The 22,297-nt window shown below is 37.6% G+C and overlaps 1 protein-coding gene across 1 annotated transcript in view; it reads right to left on the bottom strand.

Annotated features, from left to right (window-relative positions):
- Positions 1 to 1,430: 1,430 nt before the first annotated feature.
- LOC104471412 (partitioning defective 3 homolog) overlaps positions 1,431 to 22,297 on the bottom strand; it is a gene marked incomplete at both ends in the record, with an annotated part of 28,338 nt that continues 7,471 nt past the window's right edge. Inside the window, 7 exons of the mRNA XM_010086748.1 lie at positions 1,431 to 1,647; positions 2,584 to 2,588; positions 4,191 to 4,229; positions 7,338 to 7,569; positions 13,954 to 13,998; positions 15,082 to 15,230; positions 20,231 to 20,420. Coding sequence (XP_010085050.1) covers positions 1,431 to 1,647; positions 2,584 to 2,588; positions 4,191 to 4,229; positions 7,338 to 7,569; positions 13,954 to 13,998; positions 15,082 to 15,230; positions 20,231 to 20,420 — 877 coding nt within the window. The remainder of the gene's footprint in view (positions 1,648 to 2,583; positions 2,589 to 4,190; positions 4,230 to 7,337; positions 7,570 to 13,953; positions 13,999 to 15,081; positions 15,231 to 20,230; positions 20,421 to 22,297) is intronic.

The raw sequence follows: 22,297 nt of genomic DNA, 5'->3' as shown, positions 1-22,297 counted from the left end.
GCCAGCAGGACTAGGGAACTGATCGTGCCACTGGTGAGGCCGCACCTTAAACCGCACCTTGAATCCCGACACAAGAAGGACATTGAGGTGCTGGAGCAGGTCCAGAGAAGGGCAACGAAGCTGATGAAGGGTCTGAAGCACAGGTCTGATGAGGAGTGGCTGAGGGAGCTGGGGTTGTTTAGTCTAGAGAAGAGGAGGCTGAGAGGAGACCTTATCACTCTCTACAGCTAACTGAAAGGAGGGTGTAGTGAGGTGGGTGCTGGCCTCTTCTCTAAAGTAACAAGTGATAGGACAAGAGGAAATGGCCTCAAGTTGTGCCAGGGGAGGTTTAGGCTAGATATTAGAAAAAATTTCTTCACTGAAAGAGTGATCAGGCATTGGAACAGGCTGCCCAGGGAAGTGGTGGAGTCACCATCCCTGGAGGGGTTCAAGAAACGTGTAGACGTGGTGCTTAGGTACATGGTTTAGTGAGTTAGGTGGTGTGGGCTCACGGTTGGACTTGATGATCCTTGAGGTCTTTTCCAACCTTAATGATTCTATGATTCTATGATTCCATATTCTATGAAAGCTAACTGAAGCTCCACTTACATGTTTTCAAAGAAGAATCACTGTTAATAAATCTTTAAAATAATACTGGAATCTTACTTCAAAATTCAATAATGAATCCCTGCATATACAAAAAAGACCAAACACTGCCTTAATATTGTTTTTTCTTTGAGATATATTTATTTATTCTATCTGGCTAAAAGAAAGACTGATTTTCTTGCTCTCTCACCCCTTCCCACAAGTGATCAAAGGTGTTTGTCATGTTTCACCATTTACCCAGAACAGCAGGGTGTCCCTCAGCAGTCTGCTCCTTTCAGATTACTTATGTCTGCTGGAGAGATGACTCCTTTAAAAAAAACTCAGTGCTTGGTAAAATTCATGTCTCTCATTGACCCTTTCTCCAGACTGTGGGTTCTCAGAGCACACAACCTTATTTAGATCCTGTTTTCCTTGAGAGAAGCATGCTGTTTTTCAGTCTCAAACTGATTCATCTCTTTCACATTATGCCTCCACGATACCAAACAGTCTTAATAGCAAACCAAAGAAAAACACTCATTTAGTAACACTTAAGCTTTGGGTACAGTATTAGGAAGAGACAGTTTAAGAAAAAAATAAAACCCAAAATTGTTTGACCTGCCAAAGGGTACATGCACTACTTAGATATCATCACAGACTCCTTTGAAGACCAAGCAGTTTGTTGCTTGAGCTGCTTCCCTTCCACGGCACCATTCATAGGCTCAAAAATTGATATATCAGCCTATATTATATACATCACATATATATCTGTATAGTAAATACTGTTCACTGTACCTCAGCGAACAGTCACAATATAAATGAAACTTCATTTTATAATTGATTCTCACATTGGATTGCAAAGCACCTACCTGAACATGTCTCCTAAGCCTTTCAGCATTCCTTTCTTTGCCTTAATTTTATCCTTCTCTTTATCTCGATCTTTTTTCTTTTCCTTTCCAGCCTTTTTTCTGTCGCCTTTATCTTGGCTTCCATTCATCTGTCTCTCCAACGAGTGAGATGGCTGGTCACTTGCTGTGGACACAGATTCTCTACCAGATCTTGAGCTCTCCTCTGTGTCTTCCTCCACTGAAAGCACAAATTAATAAACATCAGTGAGATAAGAGAAAACAAAGGTGGGCTTTTGGGTATATTGTGTAATGTATTTTGAAGCAGGATATATGCATAACCACAAAATACTCATATTATTTTTCAAAATCAGCATCTGCACATGTGGGAGTTTGCTAGAATGTTCATTTGTACTACTAAACTCATAAAAGCAAGGAATTCACCTTTGCAGAACACTCTGCAAAACACAATTCATGCTTTGTGGGTACTCTGAATAATGTATGGATTAATAAAGAGAATTAGCAAAATTATGTTAATTGGCCCATTTTGTTTCAGTACCCAAATCAGCAGAGGAGAGCTTTAGAAATATCTGCAAGAAGAAATAACAGCAGTGCAGCATGCCCTGTTAATAAATTCTTAGTAATACTCTCATAAAAACATGAAAGTCATTCAAGACTCCTAACCCTCAATACAAGCTTTAACAGACTTTTTCTTCTGCTGCAAGTAACACTACAGTTGTGTCAGACTACTCCATTTCCTGGAGCAGTTTAAAACACGTCATGCACCATCATTTTTATCCTTGGTTGAGATGGGGCAGCATGGGAGGTAACAAGTAAAATCCTTTAAGAGTAAATACCATGTTTCTTCTCTGTTTCTAATCCAAGACCAAGACTCAGAGTATCCTAAAGTACACCCGAGGTCAGATTTAACAAAGCACATGTATTTCAAAAAAGCTGAAACAAAAATGACCAACAGAAATAATCCATTCAAAACCTGAAAGCTCCCACAGTAGTTTAGTGAGAAAGAAAAAAAACACTTCAAGCTTGGGGGTCAGAATCCTGCAACCATCTTGACTTAACTTAAATCCAAGTCCAAAAATGACAGTGCATGGCTGGTGAAGCCGTGACTCGCCAGGAGCTCTAACATTTTATATCATTACATTATAAGCAGGGCTACACCATCTCCCAATGGTGCATCACAGACACATACTTTGCACTGTCTCCTGTAGCTCTAACGAATACAAGGGCTCCAAAAAACTTTTGGCAATAGAAGTTGAAAAATACAGTTTTGCTTTACATATATATATATATATATATACACACACACACAGTCTATGGAAGAGAAATTTTTTTTTATACTCAATAAGAACTGGAAATGGCCATGGCTAACAAAAGGAAAAAATATTTTTTTAGTTTAGCATATGTTTACTACTTATTATTATTATTTCTACTCATATTATTGTTTCTAGACCTCCATGACCCTTCTACAGCCAACAGAAGTGTGTAGCTCTTTAGAAATTTCTCCTACATAGACTAGTGTAGAATATAAATGTGCTTTTCTTAGTTATCATTCATATTCACCTCACAAGCAATTCACTGAACCTGAAAAGTCTACAAATCACTGACTGAAAGCCATTCAATATCACCTCTTCTCTATCTCAGATACTTGCCTGTAAAATACTACTTATTCATTAATATTATAATACACACATGTCCAATAGACTTAGTACTTATTCACTGAGTATCCCAAGATTTCTATAAATATTCTCCAACCCTGGAAAATCACATAAATATATTTCAAGAAAAACATGTCAGATAAATCTCAACATTAATAACTATTTTTGAATCTCAATTAGTACTCTGAAGTACAAACCACCAGGAAAAAAAAGACAAAAAAAAAGACAGGTCGTGGTATTTCATGTTAACTTGTCTCCAGGACTGCTATGAGTTAAGCAGAGGATACAGCTTCTCAATTGTAGGCACAGTTTATAATATTTGGATAATTGTATTTTAGAAAATTAATAGGCCTGTCTTGTATATGTTCTGTACTAGATGTACTTTTTTCGGTCACAGTGTTTCTTAATCAATGTCTGGGATGATATTTAGTTATTATTAAAAGAGTAGTGGAGAACCACTTTGGAATAGAGATGGTAATTTTTTGCATGTTAATTTATAGCTACAATCTGTTCCAGTTAAAACCAAATAGACATTTAAAAGATTGTACTTGCAAACCGATATAATTAGGGAAAAAAAGCATTAAATTTCTGTCAAATTCTGAAGTCAAATCTTTACTTGGTACTTCATTGCTAGAATGTTAAAGATGAATCAGTTTTGACCTACGGTGGTTCACATTCATATAACAATGCATTAAATTAATCCTAAACATGTATTAAGTGTACTGTGCTACACTGAGTTGCTGAACAACATGTCATAACAGTGCTTCCTATTATTATTTATTTTGCACGTTCTATGGAGATAATATTGCCTCCTTTCCACACTTGTGCCGCAATAAATATTTGTCTATCATACTCAGTTTGCTTGCAATTAACTCTGTAGCTTAGACTGAGCCCTGTGAACTAGGACGCCTGTTCTCCTCGAGTAAACACTGGTGTCTCTACTGCAGTAAGAGATTTCCAGTTTTCTTAAAAGGACTCAACGTGAAGAAACTTTTTTCACTTTTATGCAGTGCAGTCATTCTCCAACTAACATACACCTAATTACTACTGTTTAGAGCAAATGCAAATGCTGCTCAATTAAAATTCAATCCCAGGCTACAAATGAAACTTCTGATTTTTGTTGAGTGGCTGTAATGACATTAGGTTACTGCAAGACACAGAATGTATTTGTTTGGGTTTGTTATTTCCTTCCTTTCCTGCAACCTCCTGCCTCCACGTTCAGGATGCTGAAGACAAAAAATTAAATTGGAGTATACTTTAAACATCAATTAAACCTGAAAACTAGCGTCATTTCATGAACCACACTGTACTAAGGAGAACTACACAAACAGGTATTATGAAGCTATTCTCCTAATTAGGCCATAAAATGGAAGATGCACATGAGGAATCAAAGCTACTTAATGTGTAGCTATTTTGCTACTATGCTTCTGGGCCTCTTATTGTGATATTTAATACAGCTCTAGATTCTAGCAATTAAGATTCAGCAAAAGATTAGAAAGCTTTGTTGATCTCTCCCAATCCAAATGCCTTGTTCTCATTCAAGACACTAAAGATAAACATTTTGCTTCCAGTCAGCTATTTCAATTGTTAAAGAAAAAAAAAAAAAGAAAAAGAAAAAAAGCAAGAAAAATTATCTGTAAAAGCTGAACACCCACACCTTTCCACAAATATTACTTCTTTACAGTCATTAAAACTCAGATGTTTCTCAAATACTTTTAAAAACGTTACCCTAGACCTGGTCACTGCTATCTGATTTTCATCCTACATTTAGTAATTTTAATAGTATGTTGTTCCAAGGACAGCAAGCACATTCAGGAGAGTCAGCCCCTTTGCCACATATACTACCTGTGTTTTTATGGCTTTTGTATATGAGGTGATGACATGTTAAGAGTTCCTCCATACACCATATTGCAGTGCTATTATTTGCAACTCCAAAGAGGGTCACTGTCTGGAAAAAAGAGGCACTCTTAGCACTGAAACACTTGGAGGAAAAGGGGAAGAAATTCGAGTACGACAAATGGATCCAGCCTCAAAGGCATCAGCAAATTGACCACCAACATGTTTGCCTGGGGTTTATAATGAGAGAAAGCCACATTTTAATTTCAAACAATTATAAAATAATTAAATACAATTGAAAAAAACTTAGGCAATGTCGTTATGGCAGCAGAGAGGCATTAGTTACATTAGGAACAGACTGTTAAATTAACTTCTACATATTCATATGTGCCCAGGCTTTGTCCAGCTGAAGACACCATTTGGTAAATTTTCTGGAACCTGAGGCCAAATATAATTTACACAAAGTGGAGCAGACCGCAGTGCTTTGAGTTTTAACACAGATACAGACATGTTTTCAGAAAGACTGGCAACGTATGGCTGGGCTGGCTCTTAAATTCCTGCAGCCGCCGTGGGAAGACCTTGAGGCCTGAATTCTGTCCAACCAACTTACTATATTTGCTGTGCTACTCATCTGCTTCTATTAACCTGGCACTGCAAATTTCTGGATTACTTCTCAGACGTTCTATTGTAATACGTGGAGCTATTAAAAGACAAGTAACTCAACAGAATGCGTAGTTCTATGCGCACAGCTTGGTCATACTTTGCTCAGCCCTTCTTCAACATGTGAGATTTGAGAGCAGCCTAGCTCTTGCTCTCACATGACACTGAGAAAGTTCTTGGTCCACTAGTGCTAGACGACTTCATCCATACAGAGAGATGAGGGCAAAGACTCACCCCATGGCACTTCTGGCTTTGTCTGTTTTCCACTACTCCCAAGGATACAAAGACCAACAAATACTTCCTTGCTACACTCTATGCGTTGCATCAACAAGCTCAAAATCACTTACAATAATCTCAAAAACCTATACCCACCTAGAAAGCGTTTCATGCCAACAGTTTGGCTGTATTTTTCATCAAATGAAGTCAAACTGTAACTGTAATATCATCTGTAACTTCTGGATAAGCCTTGGATACCTGATGTCTTAAAACAGGATATTACTATCAGTGGGCTCACACCAAACAAGGCCTTTTAGAAAAATATGGACTTATGTCCCAAAAGACCATAGGCATGCTGTTTGGGAGAATGATTGAGATCGCTACACATTTTCTCATAACTATTCTTCTACTGTCCAGAAATAGATTGACAGCCAGCATCACCAGACCAGCATTTAGCCTCACTGCTGCGTGAAATTGCTAGGTGTTGGAAAAGCCAAGCAGAATTAATTCCACCCGTAACTACCTTTGAGAAAAGTGACTGGCAAAATGACATCCCTTTCAGTCTCAGAACACTTTTTAAAACAAGTTTAAAAAAAAAAAAGCATTACAGAAGTAGCTTACAAAATAATATTGTGGAATTATGCTTATGAAATAGACTTTCTAAAACTAACATTTTTAAAAAGAGTGGAGATGAAAAATCTCTTTTCAAGCCTTTTCTGTTAGCATTCAGGCCAAATATTTTGCTACTTCAATCCTCCTACCATCATCTTCATTCATAAACTTCTAACTAGTTGCAAGTTGATTACAAAAAAATCTGCTGGTGTGTGACAAGTTTAAAGCAGTACAACATGAAGGTTAAAAATTCCATGATTTTAACACAACCCCTGATTGAGGTAATTTACCATTCATACTATTTTCATTCAATATGAGTTGTCATTTTACCAGCCCATTCTTACATAGTTCAATAATGATAAGGTTAGCTTTGAAGTGATTCTTTTATGTTAATAACATTCTCCACATGTTGGGTCATACTTCGGGTTAAAGAACTGAAAATGTAAATGAATGCCCATTAGGGTGGGTAATAGCTGATCATTAACTCTATATTTTATTAAATCTGCCAGCCTTACTCACTCTAATTAAAGGACAGTGATTTCTTTTTTTCCCCCAGACACTACAAATGTACTCTTTCAAAGTTAGATGCACATATTTTTGTAACATAAATTCAGTGTGTTTTTTGCCTTTCTGCATAATTTTTTTTCTCATTTACATTAGTAAATTAATTAGCTGTCTTACAGAAAATTTTCATATTAATTTAAGTAAACACACTCTTAATAATCTTATTTCCTTATTTTAGAAAGGAAGGAAGCTGCAGAGTGTTGCAATCTGTTAATGCATGTTAAGGGGAAAAGCCTGAAAAAAAATTGATGAAGATAAGTTAGTTCTATTCTTTTAAAATCCTAAAATTATATTCTACTACTTTTAATCACTTTCTGAAGGAATTAGCCTATGTTATTAAGATTCTTTGTGTACAGCAATAGTTTACTTACAAGTTTCCATGCCTTCATCGTCATCATCTGCTACAGGTTTATCATATGATTTGTCTATGGCAGCTCTGAAGCTTTCATTACAGCCTCGTCCTCGGATAATTCGCGGGCGCGGGCGGTGGAAGGGAATATCACCATTCAGAGTCACCTCAGCAACTGCTGTCTGCAGACTTTCTAATGAGCTGGATTTCTTCAGACCTAATGAAGGCCCCACATCTCTGGTAGGGGAACCTTAGTGATTTAGGAGGAAAAAAAAAAAAAAAGTAATTAGAATTAGTATTGAGAACTGCATGCTTGATTATGCATATCCATCCTGAAAATCTTTGGGGACACACTTAACATTATTCACATCATCTCTCAATAATCTGTAGGGAATTCTCTGCGGATTTGTTGGTCTCAGAAGTGAATGAGTATGTCAAGTTGTAGTCAACAAAACTGACAACGTTAGCAATGTCTGGCTTTTCAAATCAGTGAAGAGAGACTAACATCCATTACTATTATTTTAGCAATTTGAACAATAAAGTAATCATGGGGCTTCAAAAATATAGCTCATAAAAACAGCAGAGATATATATCTACTGGCATCAAACAAAACTATTAATTATTTTTATTTTGAGCAGAATATTTCATCTGTACTAGCAACTGATGAACAGAGAGCAGATTATGGGCATGAACCTTATTGTGTTCAGAGTAAGAGCCTTGCAAAGTAGCCTGGCTTCTGGCTTCAAGGAACATGTTGTTTGCTTTTAATCAAGTTTAAAGACTTGCATCAAATTCCTAGCAATTTCATAATGAAATGCTTCTGAGAAACATCAGTAGACTTGCTGGGATTTTGTGAAGTTGTTTAAAAATATCTGTGGAAAGGACCCAATCAGTCAGTTAATACCAGTTATCCAGCTGGAAATTTCCTGGCAGTCACCGGGTTGATGTTTGGGCAGCACTACAGCTGGGGCTGAGGGCAGCTCTTATTGCTGCAGTGTGTCCAGAGGTGTGCCAAAAAAGCTCCAGACAGTATTCTGCAAAAGCCTTTCTCCATCTGGACTTTTCTTCTCAGGTATGTGGACTAAATGTCCAGCCTCTGTTTTTAGATACACTCACTTGTCAGCTGCACAAATCAGGTGACAACTGCACAATCACAACTGGGAGAAATCTTTCAGAGTAAAAAAAAAACCACTGCATCTATTTGAAGTGATTTTATTAAAAAGTGTGGTATAGTCTTGGCCAGATTTTAGGACTGGAGAGCAAGATGAGGTGTGACATCATCACTATCATCATCACTACATTTCCTGAAGTTATGAAGCCAGACCCCTCACCTAGAATATGCAAACCTCAAACCTCACTTTTTCTGTACCCAAAAGGAGCTGAACAGAGAAGGGTGTTGAGGCACCACAGCAGTACCAGATGGTGGGCTGTTACTCAGCTGATACCAGTATCCTCATCTGACAGAGGCACAGAAAGATAAATTTCAAAGCCAGGCAGCACTGAGAGACAGAGCCAAGAACTGAACGCTCAGGAATACCAAACCATTGAACAATACATTTGTAAACATGGTCTGGTGTGAATGCTGCAATAAAGGAAAATTATCTTTTTTAAGCACTTCTCTCAGAATACTATAAAGATCTGAAGTTCATCCCTATTCTGTCAGACATTAGGAGGGAGAAGAGAGACTGTATCTGTCACTGTTCTTTAACACAGGTATGTGAAGTTACCTTAAGTTGGGGAAAACTGCTGCTACACTACTAAAACCAGATTCTTTCACTATCCAATACTGAGTAGAGAGGAAGGGGGCTGCTGGACCTACAGAAGGGATGCAGAATAGCAGCATGGGAGGTCTTCTCCATGTCATTTGTTAACTTGGTATGAGATGGAGCAAGGCAGCACATGCTTTCATTTTCTATTCAGCTACTAAAAGTGAGCAACTAAGTTAAAGTGAAATCCTTCAGACCAAATAAATTCAAACAGCAGCTCTCAAAGTATTCCTCTTCACTTGCTACACTGATAAGATGAACTTGAAAATAAAAACAAAACCAAAAGTCCTCTTTCACAGGTCTACACAATTCCAGTAGTTTGGTTCCCCCAGTGGTCTGCAGTCCCGCTGCTTGGACCCTCGGCTAGAAGTAAACACACACCAACAAATGAGAAATTTTATCTTGATGAACTCGTATATCCTAGAAGGATCCACCTTCACTCACAGCCCGTATTTGTTGGAGGACTGAGGGTCATGAGGCTGGCTGGGGGCACAGTGCAGCTGCTGGGGTGAACAAGAGCCGCCAGCTGGGACCAGGGGGGCTTGATGGCTCCCCAGCTGTGCAAACAAACTGCAGTCCAGGTTCACCAAACTACTGAACATGGGCTGAAGTCTAAGGCAAGTATTTTTACATAACACTCTCTTTACCAAGTAAAAGAATTCCAATTTAGAGAGTGCCATATAAAACCGTCCACTTTCTAGCATATGCCAAAACTTGCTATTCCTCCCCTAATGCCTGCAGAACACAGCAAATGAGATTTTATTTTGTTTTTTACTTTTCAAGATTGTATTTTGTTAAAAACAGTCCACGAGACAGGAAAATGAATGCAACACTTTGAAGGAAAAAAATAGGAAATGGGACAATCATATATAAACCAGCTGTTTGACAGATTCAATTTCATATACAAAAGGAAAGGGTATCCTCTTACACGGCAACTTACTGTAAACTTCCTTATTCCAGATTCTGCTTTGCAACCTTGAAATGAAATGTTCATATATCTTTTCCTAATTACTGAGTGGCTCTTTTTGTAAACAGTAATTATAAAGAAGGCATTTATGTGCCCATTTGTGTTCATAAAGGACATTAAAAAAAAATTCCATTTCCTGCCACCCAATACAGATCCTTGTGAGATCTGTATTTATGTAAGCTGTGCTTTCCCAAAGGAAAAGCTAGATGGGATATGACCTAATGTTCCTTGAGTACTGTAAAACTAATAATGGATTACAGAAATGATGGGAACATTTATTGAACTTGGGTGGCCGTGAACACAAATGTGGACAGGTTGCAGAATTCGAAAGAGGGAAATGTCCTTTCGTAAGCAATTTAAGCACTGTGATCATAAAGATATATGTATTTTACTACCTTTACCATCTTCTACAGCCACTTCATAGCATGTCTACTATTTTCAAAACACATATTTCATCCTCCCTGCAAACTGAGTGAGTTCAGGAGTTTATTACTAGAAATCACCAGCCAGAAAGTGAGTTGTTTGCCCATAATCTGGTGAGAAAAAACAAACTTTCTTTAAAAATTATTCTGTTTAAAATTTATGAGTCACATCAAAACCTTGTTTTCTAAATACAAAAATGTCAGCACTTTCTTCCAGCCTTTACAGCGCTGGTAGTAATCATTGGAAATGTTATCTGCTCAGAACAAGTTCTATTTCTATTTTGACATCAGAATTTAAAGCAGAAAAAAAGAAGAGAGGAAGACACATCTACCTAAAGCATCTTTATATGACTGAGGGATAAAAGGGATTCTTTTATAATTTTTAAAATTTGAAGTTTATCAACATTTTCCTTTCCAACAATTTTATTAACAAATATCCTTTGAGGTAGATTCAGCCAGCTGTATCACAGCAGTCTTCCTACTGTAGCTCCCACCAAACGTGCAGCCGCCCCACACACTCTGCTAACACGCCCAGCTGTACGGCTCTACATGCCACACATCCCCATCCATCTCTCAAGGGCTTTGTAGGATGCTCACACCACCCTGCCAAGCACAGCCCCTGCCCACCGTGAATGCATGACCACCCCCTGTGTCCCCAGATGGCCAGCCCTTGGGGACAATGGCCAAGCCTCGCCCTCCAGGCCATGCAACCACCCTCTGCTTGGGCACAACTGCACTGGCATTGCATGCATCTGCTCTCCCGCGGCACAGGCAGCCCTCACTACAGAACTTCACAGTGCACACAGGTCCAGCAAGACATTTAATACACATAGATTGCGTTAAGCCTACATGCTGCTCCCTGCTCCAAGCCCTTTGTTTTTCTCTTGTGCTGACGCTGTTGAACAACTCATTATGCTTCCACTTCTCTCGTGTTAAGTGTTTATACAGTGCCACAAATCCGCCTGGGTGATTTGCAAAGGCAAAAAGCACAGTGTCAAAGGATATATAATGCTTTCTTCAGTGACTAATTTTAAAGGCTATAAAGTAAGTTTTTCATCAGCACGTTGTTTTAAATTATTTAAAATAACAATTTTTTTTTTCTTTCTGAAAATTTATTTCTATTAACTCTCAGGTTAAATGCTACCAGTAACTGATGCCAAAAACGTCCCTCAACTTGATTAAACCAGTTTTGCAAAGGAACAAAGCCTACTTTCTAAACACTTTCTCAAAGGACATTAGCAGTGAGTCTATTTATTTACTAATGTCTGCTCCATTAGATTTGATAAATTCTTCTATTTCTAGTTCAATTCATACACTAAAAGAGCTACATTTTGGCTGGGGAGAGCAGGGAAGGAATAGAGCAAGAAACTGCATCAAAAATAGTTTAGTTTTGGTTCCATTTAATAAAACAGTTTATTTAAAAAGCACTGTGTAAAAATAAATAAATATACAATTTAAATAAATGTTCTTTCATTTTTTTTTTCCTTCTTCATTTTCACAAAGTGTACACGGAAAAATAACCACCTAGTATGTCTGGGACTCAATAAATGAGCCATGCTCAATTGCTACTGAATATACTCCTAACCCCTAGGATGAACTGTAAACACTGCAAGGATTAGGCACTTCAAGTGAACTATAGAAAGAAAAATAATTAAAAATCTATTATAGTATCTAGGACTGGTAAGTTCTACACTCTCCTTTTCAACCAATACTATTAAGTCCAACTTTGACTGTAACAGAGTTTGTTTTTATTTTTTCTAAAGTAAATACATACTGAAGTTTTCTGGCTTCTACAGTTCATTAAAACATAGTTCACCACACATTTGAAGCATTTTTCTTCTTAGAACCAGATGATTTTTAAAGACAAACTACAGTAAGTGGTTTGTTTAACAACCACATCCATCTTCAGTAATGGGAGAAATCCAATGTTTATATACAAAACCTGGTTAAAAGCATGCAAGATAAATAAAAGTACAGTAAAAGGTGTTTTTCCTTTTTTTTTTTCCAGCCACTGAGCTTGCTGTGCACAAAATATGTAACTGCTTAGTCCAGATGGTTACGGTCATGCTCTTTTGCCCAAGTTGCCTGACTTGTCTCTTTTTTGGAATTTAATCCAGGTGTTACACATACAGGAAAACTACAGTTGATTAATTCCACCCTCTATTGACACCACCAAAACCACTATGCACTTTTAAAACCTAAGCATAGTATTTTACCAAGACACACAGGTTTTACACCATTCTAAACACAGACTATTCAAATAGGCAGGCTAATAACAAAATGAAAACCAATTAACAATAATTTTGAGTTTGATCTGTAACTCTTTTTTATGTGAATAATGCTCTGAGCTGAAGGCAGTTCCTAAGCACTGATTCTTACCACAACCATTAACACAATTCATACATTCATGCTCTGATGGCTTTAAGCCTTCAAAACATTCATACATTTTAATTTTGTGTACTCATTCTCGATTTCTAAAGCTGCAGGTCTGTGGCCATATTCTGCAACATTTGAAGAGCTAGAAGTTTTATCTATTTAAATAAAAATTATAATGTTAACACTTGATTACTTACAGCCTTTCAGTATTCCTACTCATGTTGTGAAGTGTGGTTACACAGAGATGCAGTCGTGAATTAGTAACTGTAAATTCTGCATGGAATGCCCCACTCCCCAAATTATGCTAAAATAAATAATACTTTCAGGTTAAAAAGGTGAATTGTTCCTAATTAGAGCTAAGTTATGTTATAGTGTTTTCTGGATCTAGCCTAATTAAAATAGCATTCCAAAGGTCAAAAGCTAACTTATATTAATAAATCATAAAGGTTCGTAACTGCAGTTGGTGCATTATTTTAATTACTAATAAAAAACATGCTTTGAAAGCTATTTCTCATTATCATTGTGTGAAATGTTACAATTGATGGTATGTGGAAAAGATCCTATTTACATATGCTTTTGTTCTGTTACAATGATTGGGTTTCGGCTCCAAAGGCAAATCAGCTTGCACTAATAATATTCAACTCAACTCACAACATCTATCTTATGACCACGTAAGGCAAAGGTAGCAGTTTTCTAATTAAAATAATTATTTCAAAGCACTGTGCTAGCACTGTAAGAGCCAAACGTTCGACTCTTCTACATCATCTCTCTGTACATCAGAGTTTGAAGCTAGAAGATTTTCCAAAATTTTTTTGAAAGGACAAAAATCCAAACAACTGTGAATATTTATGAGATCAAAGTGTAGAAACAGGTGTCTACCTACAGTCACATGTACGACCTGCTTGAATATACTAGCCTAGATACTTATAGCTCCATAGAGAATTTTCTTTTTCTGTATGACTTGATTATTCACAACAATAGAAAGCAGCCATGCAAGTACTGGAATATTCATGTTTTCATGCAATTTGACTGGCAGTTCCGTAATTGTGGTAAGCTGCTTTGACCAAGGTTTCTATAGCAACAGCCTTACTGTCGATTCTTACCTGTTTTCTGGTCATCCATTGTACTGAGCTTAGTCTCGTCAGCTACTGTTAAAAGGTAAATGTATAACGGTTAGCCCAGTTAGTGCCCATGCCCCACATGCATCCAACATTCCTTCTGTTTTGCGTATTTTTTTTTAAGTTAGGGGACCTTAGCAAAGTCATACTCCATGCAAATAAATTGCAACAGTAAGCAAACATTCTGGGTAGAAATGGCAGCAAACTAGAAACCTTCATGCAATGTCAGTCATGTTCACATCACAGGCAGGTACAATGTTATTTACACGTTAGCATATCACAACTAGTCAAGACAAGTCAATACCACCAACCTTACTGTCCCCTGAGGAAGTTGGTGCATTAGGGATTGTAGTTAAGATATTCACAATTATTGTAAAGGAGCGAATCATATTATATTTTATTATTCTGAGTAGGGAATTTTGTGTGTTTAAACAATCGAAACTCACTGTTTAAGATTACTAGAGTCTGCACTTCAGAATCTAAATTCAATGGCAGAAAAATAGATGGGCTTGTTAATGATTACTTATGCTCAGTTGCTTTATCATTTAAAATGGTTATAGTCAATTGCCTGCCTGAGCCACTGCTACTTTATAGGGCTTCTGGTATAAATATTAAAACTTTGGTCTCAAATAGATGTTAGACTAGCCCCATTTTCTAATTCTGAATGAATTCTTCAAAAAAACCAAACTTGCATCTTTAATCAAAATCCATCTACAAAATGAGAGACTACGAAGGATCTTTACAGCTAATTTCATTACAATCATGAACTGAGAATAATCCTGTCTACCCAGCACCACAGCATGGTACAGTTTTACACAGTTATTCTATATGGATTGGTAAACACACTTTTCACCTCCATTTTAATAAATACTTCTAGTATTTTTGTATAACCATATATCCAGAGGACTATAATATTCAAATGTATGGACATTTAAAAGTGGTACAAACAATGCACAGGCCATTTGGCCATTCATCTTAAGAATACTTTCTACCAGTAGACATCACGTGCAGTAGTCCTGCACATAAACAATGTATTTGGAATTACAAAGTCTATATACTTACAACATGAAAATCAGGTTCAAATAAAACAATTGAAAAAACATCACTCACTACCTAGATCCATGCTTTTGGATTTTCGTGTTTTAACAAAGTCCAACTGACTGGCATCTGAAAATTGCTTTGTACGCTTTTCTGACATGCTCTGGCGTCCAAAACCCTCTCGCTGGAAGGCAAGCACTGGATCAACATCTGGACTAAGAGTGCTGTAGGAAGGGAAAAAAATCATGCGAACATTTATCAAGATCACGCAACCTTTCACTCTGCAGAGAAAAGCATTTAGTTAGCACATGACTTCTACCAATGATAAAGTGCACATTTTTAAATAAAACACTGCAAGTAGTCAGTTACACACGATGGATTTGTTTGACTGCATTGAGCAATTCTAGTTAAAAAGTACCGAGAATTTCACTTACGAGCTTTAATGAAAGATATACGTATCTGGTGCAGGATACATGTACTATTACAGAATGCACAGCCTCAACACAGGAATAATTTGAGGGAGAATAAAACAGTTTCTTTTTCTTCATGAGAAACAAATATATTCTGTTAGCAAATTATCAGATTTTTCTTCACCACAAAATGTTTTTAGTAAAGCATAAATAGAATCTGTCCTGCCTGAAGCCCACAGAGCTTTAAACTTCTTCATTTAAAGACTTTGCATTAAAACTTCTCTCCATATGTGAAATTGCTTGTAAAGTTTTCATAGCATATCCTGATTTTAACCTGCCTATGACAGACTAACATATTTTCCACTCATCACTTCCCTACAGAGCAAGTATTTGCCACAATGGTTTCACCACTAAATCAGAAATGGGGGTAACTGGACTGAATTTCGGTCTCTTCTGCAGGTTTCTCACATCACCTGGGCTGGGTGAGTCAGGTCTTCAGTGAGCAGTGATCAGCATTCCACCATGCTTCATCAGAAGCATGCTGAAAATAAATTTATTAATGTTGGTCAAATGTTGGCAGAATCATGAATAGAAGAATGCAGGGAAACTTTGGTGTGCAAGCTAAACCCTAGGCTTGCAATGTGTCACCATGGCCACACGTTAAAAACAAAAAAAAAAATAAAACAACATTGCAAGATTGTTGATTGTTTACTGCTAATAAGAAATATGAAAAGCAATTCACACAAAGATCTTCTGATTCCTGGAAGAGGGGAGAGTATTAAAAAGAGCCTGAAGGCAAGCCAAATAATTTAGATTTCTACTTCAGCTGGCACAAAAAGAAATCAAAGGCATAAAAAACAAAAAAAAGTGTATTTTTCACCATTGTTACCTATCCTATATCAAAAAGATCCCTCAAAATCCCCTTTTTGATTGCTGTTGTACTTCAAGATAAAAAAAAGATCAATATTTTGTCACTGAGATCTCTAAATAGACTAAATGCCATTCAAAATACTGTACACATACATGTTACTGTTCAGTAACATGTTTCAAAAGAATTATTTTCCACTTCAAAGCCTGAGTATAATACACATCTCACACCTACTGAGAAAACAGCAAATAGTGAATTTCTGCAGAAACCAACTTACACTTTTAAATTCTGTAACATGCCCATGTTTATGTATGCAATGTACTATAATTTATAGAAGCATCTTTGATCAAGAAACACCTGGGTATTAGGCACAACAGTGAAGAGATGTTAGGGAAAGTGTCCAAAGGCATCAAGTGCCATAAAGGATGAAAATCACTACCTGCATTATCAGAAAGCCTAGAAGAAATTCAGTCTATTATTGGCAGACTCACAAATAATAAGATATGTGCGTGTGACAAGCACATAATACTTAAGTGAGAGCCAGATCAGAGCTCATATGAATAAAGTCAATGTCAAGTGCCTTTTGACTTTAATGTTTCTGGCTCAGGCTCATAATGTTTTACATTTAATTACTGCAACTATTTCAGAGATGTCTGTACAATTTAGCAAGGTTTTGAAGCATATGCTTAAAAGCTCTGATGAATCAGAGCCTGAACTCAAAAATAACTGTTTAGTCCTCACATTCACTCCCACAAAACAGGGAAAAAATTATCTCCACATGATAAAAAGATAAACCAGACAAGGCCAATACACACTTTTAGCATTTACAGCAGCGTAACACGTAGCTGAATAAGAACCACCTAAGCCTGAAAACATCCTCCAAGTGACCCAACTGAACTTACAGGGTTTCAACACCTTTCATAATCAGATCATAAATGACTTTCCCAAGGCCACACAGGAGTTTCTGGCTCACTGCTAGTCAGCCCTGCCTCTGAAGGCCAGAAAAATGTGCTTTTACTAAGTGAGAATTTTCTCCAGCAACATCTGTTAACACAGCTCATGTTAGTTAAAGTTGACCGGCTTCATCTTGCCGAACAAAATGTATCCTGCGACATTTTCTTCAAAAAGGGTGAATTTCTAAAACTATTTGTTTTGGCTGTATGCTCCTTTTTTCATCTGAGTTTGCTTTGATCCATATACATAAAGCTTCTAATAAAGCTGAATATAATTTTCATGTAAATACAGAATGCACATATATATTCAATTCGTGAAGAAAACTCCAAAGTTAAATAAAACTTGAAAACAGTGCCACAGGCCCCAGAGAGAGCAGTGGGGTCTGGACATGGCATCAGCAACTGGGAATTCTGGAGATCAGATCCCAGCATTTCCACTGACACTGCCTTTAGGGGCTTTCTCTCTGCTTACCTTCTCTGCCCCACCACACCTGCCTTCCACACACTCTTTTGAGGGGGATGATTACTCCAAGTTTGCAGAGTATCCTGCATACTAAAGGCAACACTTAGCACCAAAAATTACTTGTTCTCTGACATCGTGACATTTCATACCTTTTTACAGTGCAAATATCTGAGCCCTATGAAGAGCCATCAGTTTTCACGTCCTGGTTTATTTCTATTAATGACACATGAGCGTGTTTTAGTAATTAAGGAAGGTGCAGATCAGAGGTGTTTGAATACATGTACGTTGCCTAAAAGCATTCAAAAGCCCCCGTGAAAATCCATAGCTGGAAAAGCCAGTGAGCACAGAAGAGGAACTAATGCCCCTAAAAATGCCTCATTTTAATATTTTTCAACTACATTAATAAAAGACAGAAGGTGAATTTAGTGCAAGTCATTAAGCAATGCCAAATGCAATTTACTATATTCTAGCATACTTAACAAATAAGATTTCTGGAATGACAGCTGATCCTTAAAAGAATGTAACCATCTTCTGACCCTCGATGTTATTAAAATTCCACTTATTAATCCTGTCTTATTGCCCCTTTGTTTTCATAACATTTTCATCAAGGATTAGGGAGATACTGCGAGGCTGGAAAAGCTTACATTTTCTTCAGTGATTCAGAACAGCTGCCATTCTTGTTTGGATAACCCTTCATCCATATTCTTAGTGTTACCCTTTGTGCCTTCCAGCCAAATCATACAATGCACCTTCGTTTTACAAGTCTTCCTTCATCCATTAGCAGCAGGAAATTAATGCAACAATCTAATTCTACTGCTATTTACTTTTTTACAAATAGAATACATTAGATAGTAAGGCACTGCACTGATCTGTTCTTTTAAGTGCAATTGTGTCTGAAGACCTTTACAATTTCTCATAAAGATGCACATTTAAAGGTTTTGAGCATGATCAATTCCACAATATCTAATCCCTATTTTCTTTATTGTTACTTTCATTTTCAAAGAAGTATATGAATAGCAAGATATGCTGCAAAAGTAAATGTAAAAGCAACTGCAGGTTTCAAATGTGCTCTTACTTTATGCTGTAGGTTTCTGCTCATATTCGGCTAAAAAAATTCCCTCAGCAGTAAGCTATTACGTGCAGCCTTGAGTACTATTCTATCTAAACGTTTGAGATGCTCAGCTCTGAAAGCTTTTAACAAAGACAGATGGACTTTTCAAGGGCCCAAAGTACAAGTATGACTTGTCCAAGAGAAGAGCCGCAACATTAAAATAAAACGCAAATGAGGATGAAAAAAATTACCTTTTTATACAATCATTAAAACAGTGCTGAAAATACAGAACACAATTCCTGGATGTAAGAGGAAATAAACTAATATAAAGAAAAGAAGAAGCTGACAGGTGCATATCAGCTGGCAGGTGCTATTGCTGTTTTATTAAGATATTGCTGACATATTCATAACAGGCTCAAGAGACAAGAAAAATAAGAAAATTCATATACTTCACACCATTTGTGGTAATTATCTAGCTTCAAGAAGTGTCAGTGTACAGGGGTGGGCTTTTATTTTACTATTACTATAGATAATGACAGGACTTGCAAATTAAATCTTAGATCTGTATTACTTGTACTAACTAAGCAATAAACAGTATTTCTTTGCCAGGAACCTAACCAAGTCAACAATGGATCTGTATGCTTTTCTTATTAATACTCTTATATTAAATTGTATAAAAGTAATTAGAGAGTCAACCTAAGTTTCCCAAAAATTTTTACTACAGATTAAACATATAAAGCTTCTTTCCATAGTTTTAAATGTGGAACTAATACTTTCCATATTTTTAAATGTGGAGCTATTACCATACACTGCCTTTGCATGACAGTTACAAATCATATAACGATAATGAAAGGTATTTATTCTTGCACAATATAGAAATCTTAACTAGTTCTTGTTGCAAAAGCATTAACGCTAAGGCAAAACAAAGAGATGCCTTGACCTCTAAGCAGATTTCAAAATTACTGTACATTATTAGGAAAATCAGGAAAGTGTACAGAATTACTAAAAGGCTCCCCAGATATATACTGGAATAGAAAAATAAAATATTTCTTTTATGGACTTAGAAATACTTACAGTGAGGTTTATAAATTAAAATTTCAACTTGGAATTATTATTTCATAAAATCGAGTGTTTAAATGTTGCAAAGTTTTTTTACAAAAGCTAGCTCAGTTGGCAACTAGATTAATATCATATCACACAGCTATATGCCAACTTGGTCTTAATAACAATTAGTAACATTTCCACAAATGTGCTTTGACAGAGCACAAAACTGCAACCAGAAGCAGAAAGTCTCATAAATTATCTGTACAGACTTCCTTCCTGAAACACAGACAATTACCAGTTTGAAAACAGTGAATTCTAAATGTGATGAGTAAAAAAAAGATGAAGACTAATATTAGCAGTAGCCAAAAATTAAACTAACGGAAAAGATGTAACTGCAGTCATCTCTTTTTTCCTTCCATTAAACCATGTTCTTACCAGTCTGTTGACTCATTAATTGCAGCTTTAGCCCATCCACCAGCATCAACAGTGCCAAACCCAACATCATCGTGGGAACTGGATGACGACTGGTCAGAAAGATGAGGAGGGAGTACCGACAGCCTGTCATCTTCAATGATGACAGTGTCATCTTGGGGCATGTTCACTGTTGGAGACAGCTGATATTTACCTGAACAATAAAAGGGAGAAAAAAACCCAAAAACTAAATAATGGCAGAGTGCCCTGAATAATATATAATCACGGTTAACAAAATGTCATGTCAGACTGCAATGCTACTGATAAGAGTGACAAAACACAGAAAATAAATTAACTATGTCTCACTTTATACACATCTTCCTATGCAGAGGTGTGAAAAGTAATATACACCAGTTGTATCTGTGGCCTAGTGCAAGAAGATCACAGAACCGCAAAAGGGGTGAGGTTGGAAGTGACCTCTCATCTGGTCCAACTTCCCCCTGCTCAAGTAGGCACACCTACAGCCAGTTGCCCGGGACCCTGACCAAATGGCTTTTTTGAACATTTCTACTCCACCATATCCCTGAGCAACATGTGTCAGCGCTCAGTCACCCTCACAGTAAAAAAAAAAAAAAAAAAGTTTCCTGATGTTCACAGAGAACCTCCTGTGTTTCTGTCTGTGCACACTGTCTCAGGTCCTGTCACTAGGAAACACTGAAAAGCACCTGTCCCAGAGACAGTATCTTCTCTTGCATGAAATCATTTGGTAGAAACAAAGAGTGAATTCAATGGGGACTAACAGAGCTCATCGCTTCTCCTGATCATAGTATCATAGAATCATAGAATAGCCTGAGTTGGAAGGGACCATGGAGGTCATCTAGCCCAACCCCCTTAAAATAGGCAGGGACATCTTCCACTAGATCAGGTTGCCCAGAGCCCAAACCAACCTGACCTTAAATGTTTCCAGGGACGGGGCATCTACCACCTCCCTGGGCAACCTGTTCCACTGTTTCACCACCCTAAGTGTAAAATATTTCTTCCTGGTATCTGGTCTAAATCTCTCCTCTTTCAGTTTAAAACCATTACCCCTTGTCCTATTGCTACAGAGCCTGTTAAAAAGTTTATCCCCATCTTTCTTATAAGCCCCCTTTAGGTACTGAAAGGCTGCAATCAGGTCTCCTTGGAGTTTGCTCCAAACTGAACAACCCCAACTCTCTCAGCCTCTCCTCATAGGAGAGGTGTTGCAGGCCTTTGATCATTTTTGTGGCTCTCCTCTGAAACTGCTCCAACAGGTCCATGTCCTTCCTGTCCTGAGGGCTCCAGAGCTGGACAGAGTACTCCCGGTGGGGTCTCATGAGAGCAGGACAGAGGGGCAGAATCACCTCCCTTGACCTGCTGACCACACTTCTTTTGATGCAGCCCATGACATGGTTGGCTTTCTGGGCTGCAAGTGCACACTGCCAGCTCATGTCCAACTTCTCAACCACCAGGACACCCAGGTCTTTCTCTGCAGGGCTGCTCTCAATCTCTTCATTCCCCAGCCTGTATCGATACTGGGGGTTGCCCCGACCCATGTGTACGACCTTGCATTTGGCCTTATTGAACCTCACGAGGTTTTCAGAAACCCACTTCTCCAGCTCGTCAAGTTTTCTCTGGATGGCATCCTGTCCCTCAGGGGTGTCAACCTCACCACTCAGCTTGATGTCATCTGCAAACTTACTGAGGGTGAACTCAATCCCATTATCTATGTCACCGATGAAGATATTAAACAGATGGCATCCATGGGTCTTCCCTTGTCTACTCCCTCATAGAAAGCCACTAAGTTGGTAAGGCAGGACTTGCCCTGGGTGAAGCTATGCTGGCTGTCTCAAATTATCTCCCTGTCCTCCAGGTGCCCCAGCATGGCTTCCAAGAGAGCCTGTTCCATGACCAGTCTTGCTCTCATGAAATTTGAAACTTCTTTCACTGCTGTTGGGAACTTGGAACCTTTTAATAATGCCTTGACAAAGATAAGAATTATGATGGGTGATAACAACTCACAGCTAAAGCCAAATGATTCCAAATTTTCATTCTCTCCTTTACAACATAATC

This window comes from Pterocles gutturalis, unplaced genomic scaffold (assembly GCF_000699245.1).
Source record: "Pterocles gutturalis isolate BGI_N339 unplaced genomic scaffold, ASM69924v1 scaffold20596, whole genome shotgun sequence".
Lineage (NCBI taxonomy): Eukaryota > Metazoa > Chordata > Aves > Pterocliformes > Pteroclidae > Pterocles > Pterocles gutturalis.
The sequence above is the reverse complement of the archived record's forward strand: the minus strand, read 5'-3'. Positions and strand labels throughout refer to the sequence as shown.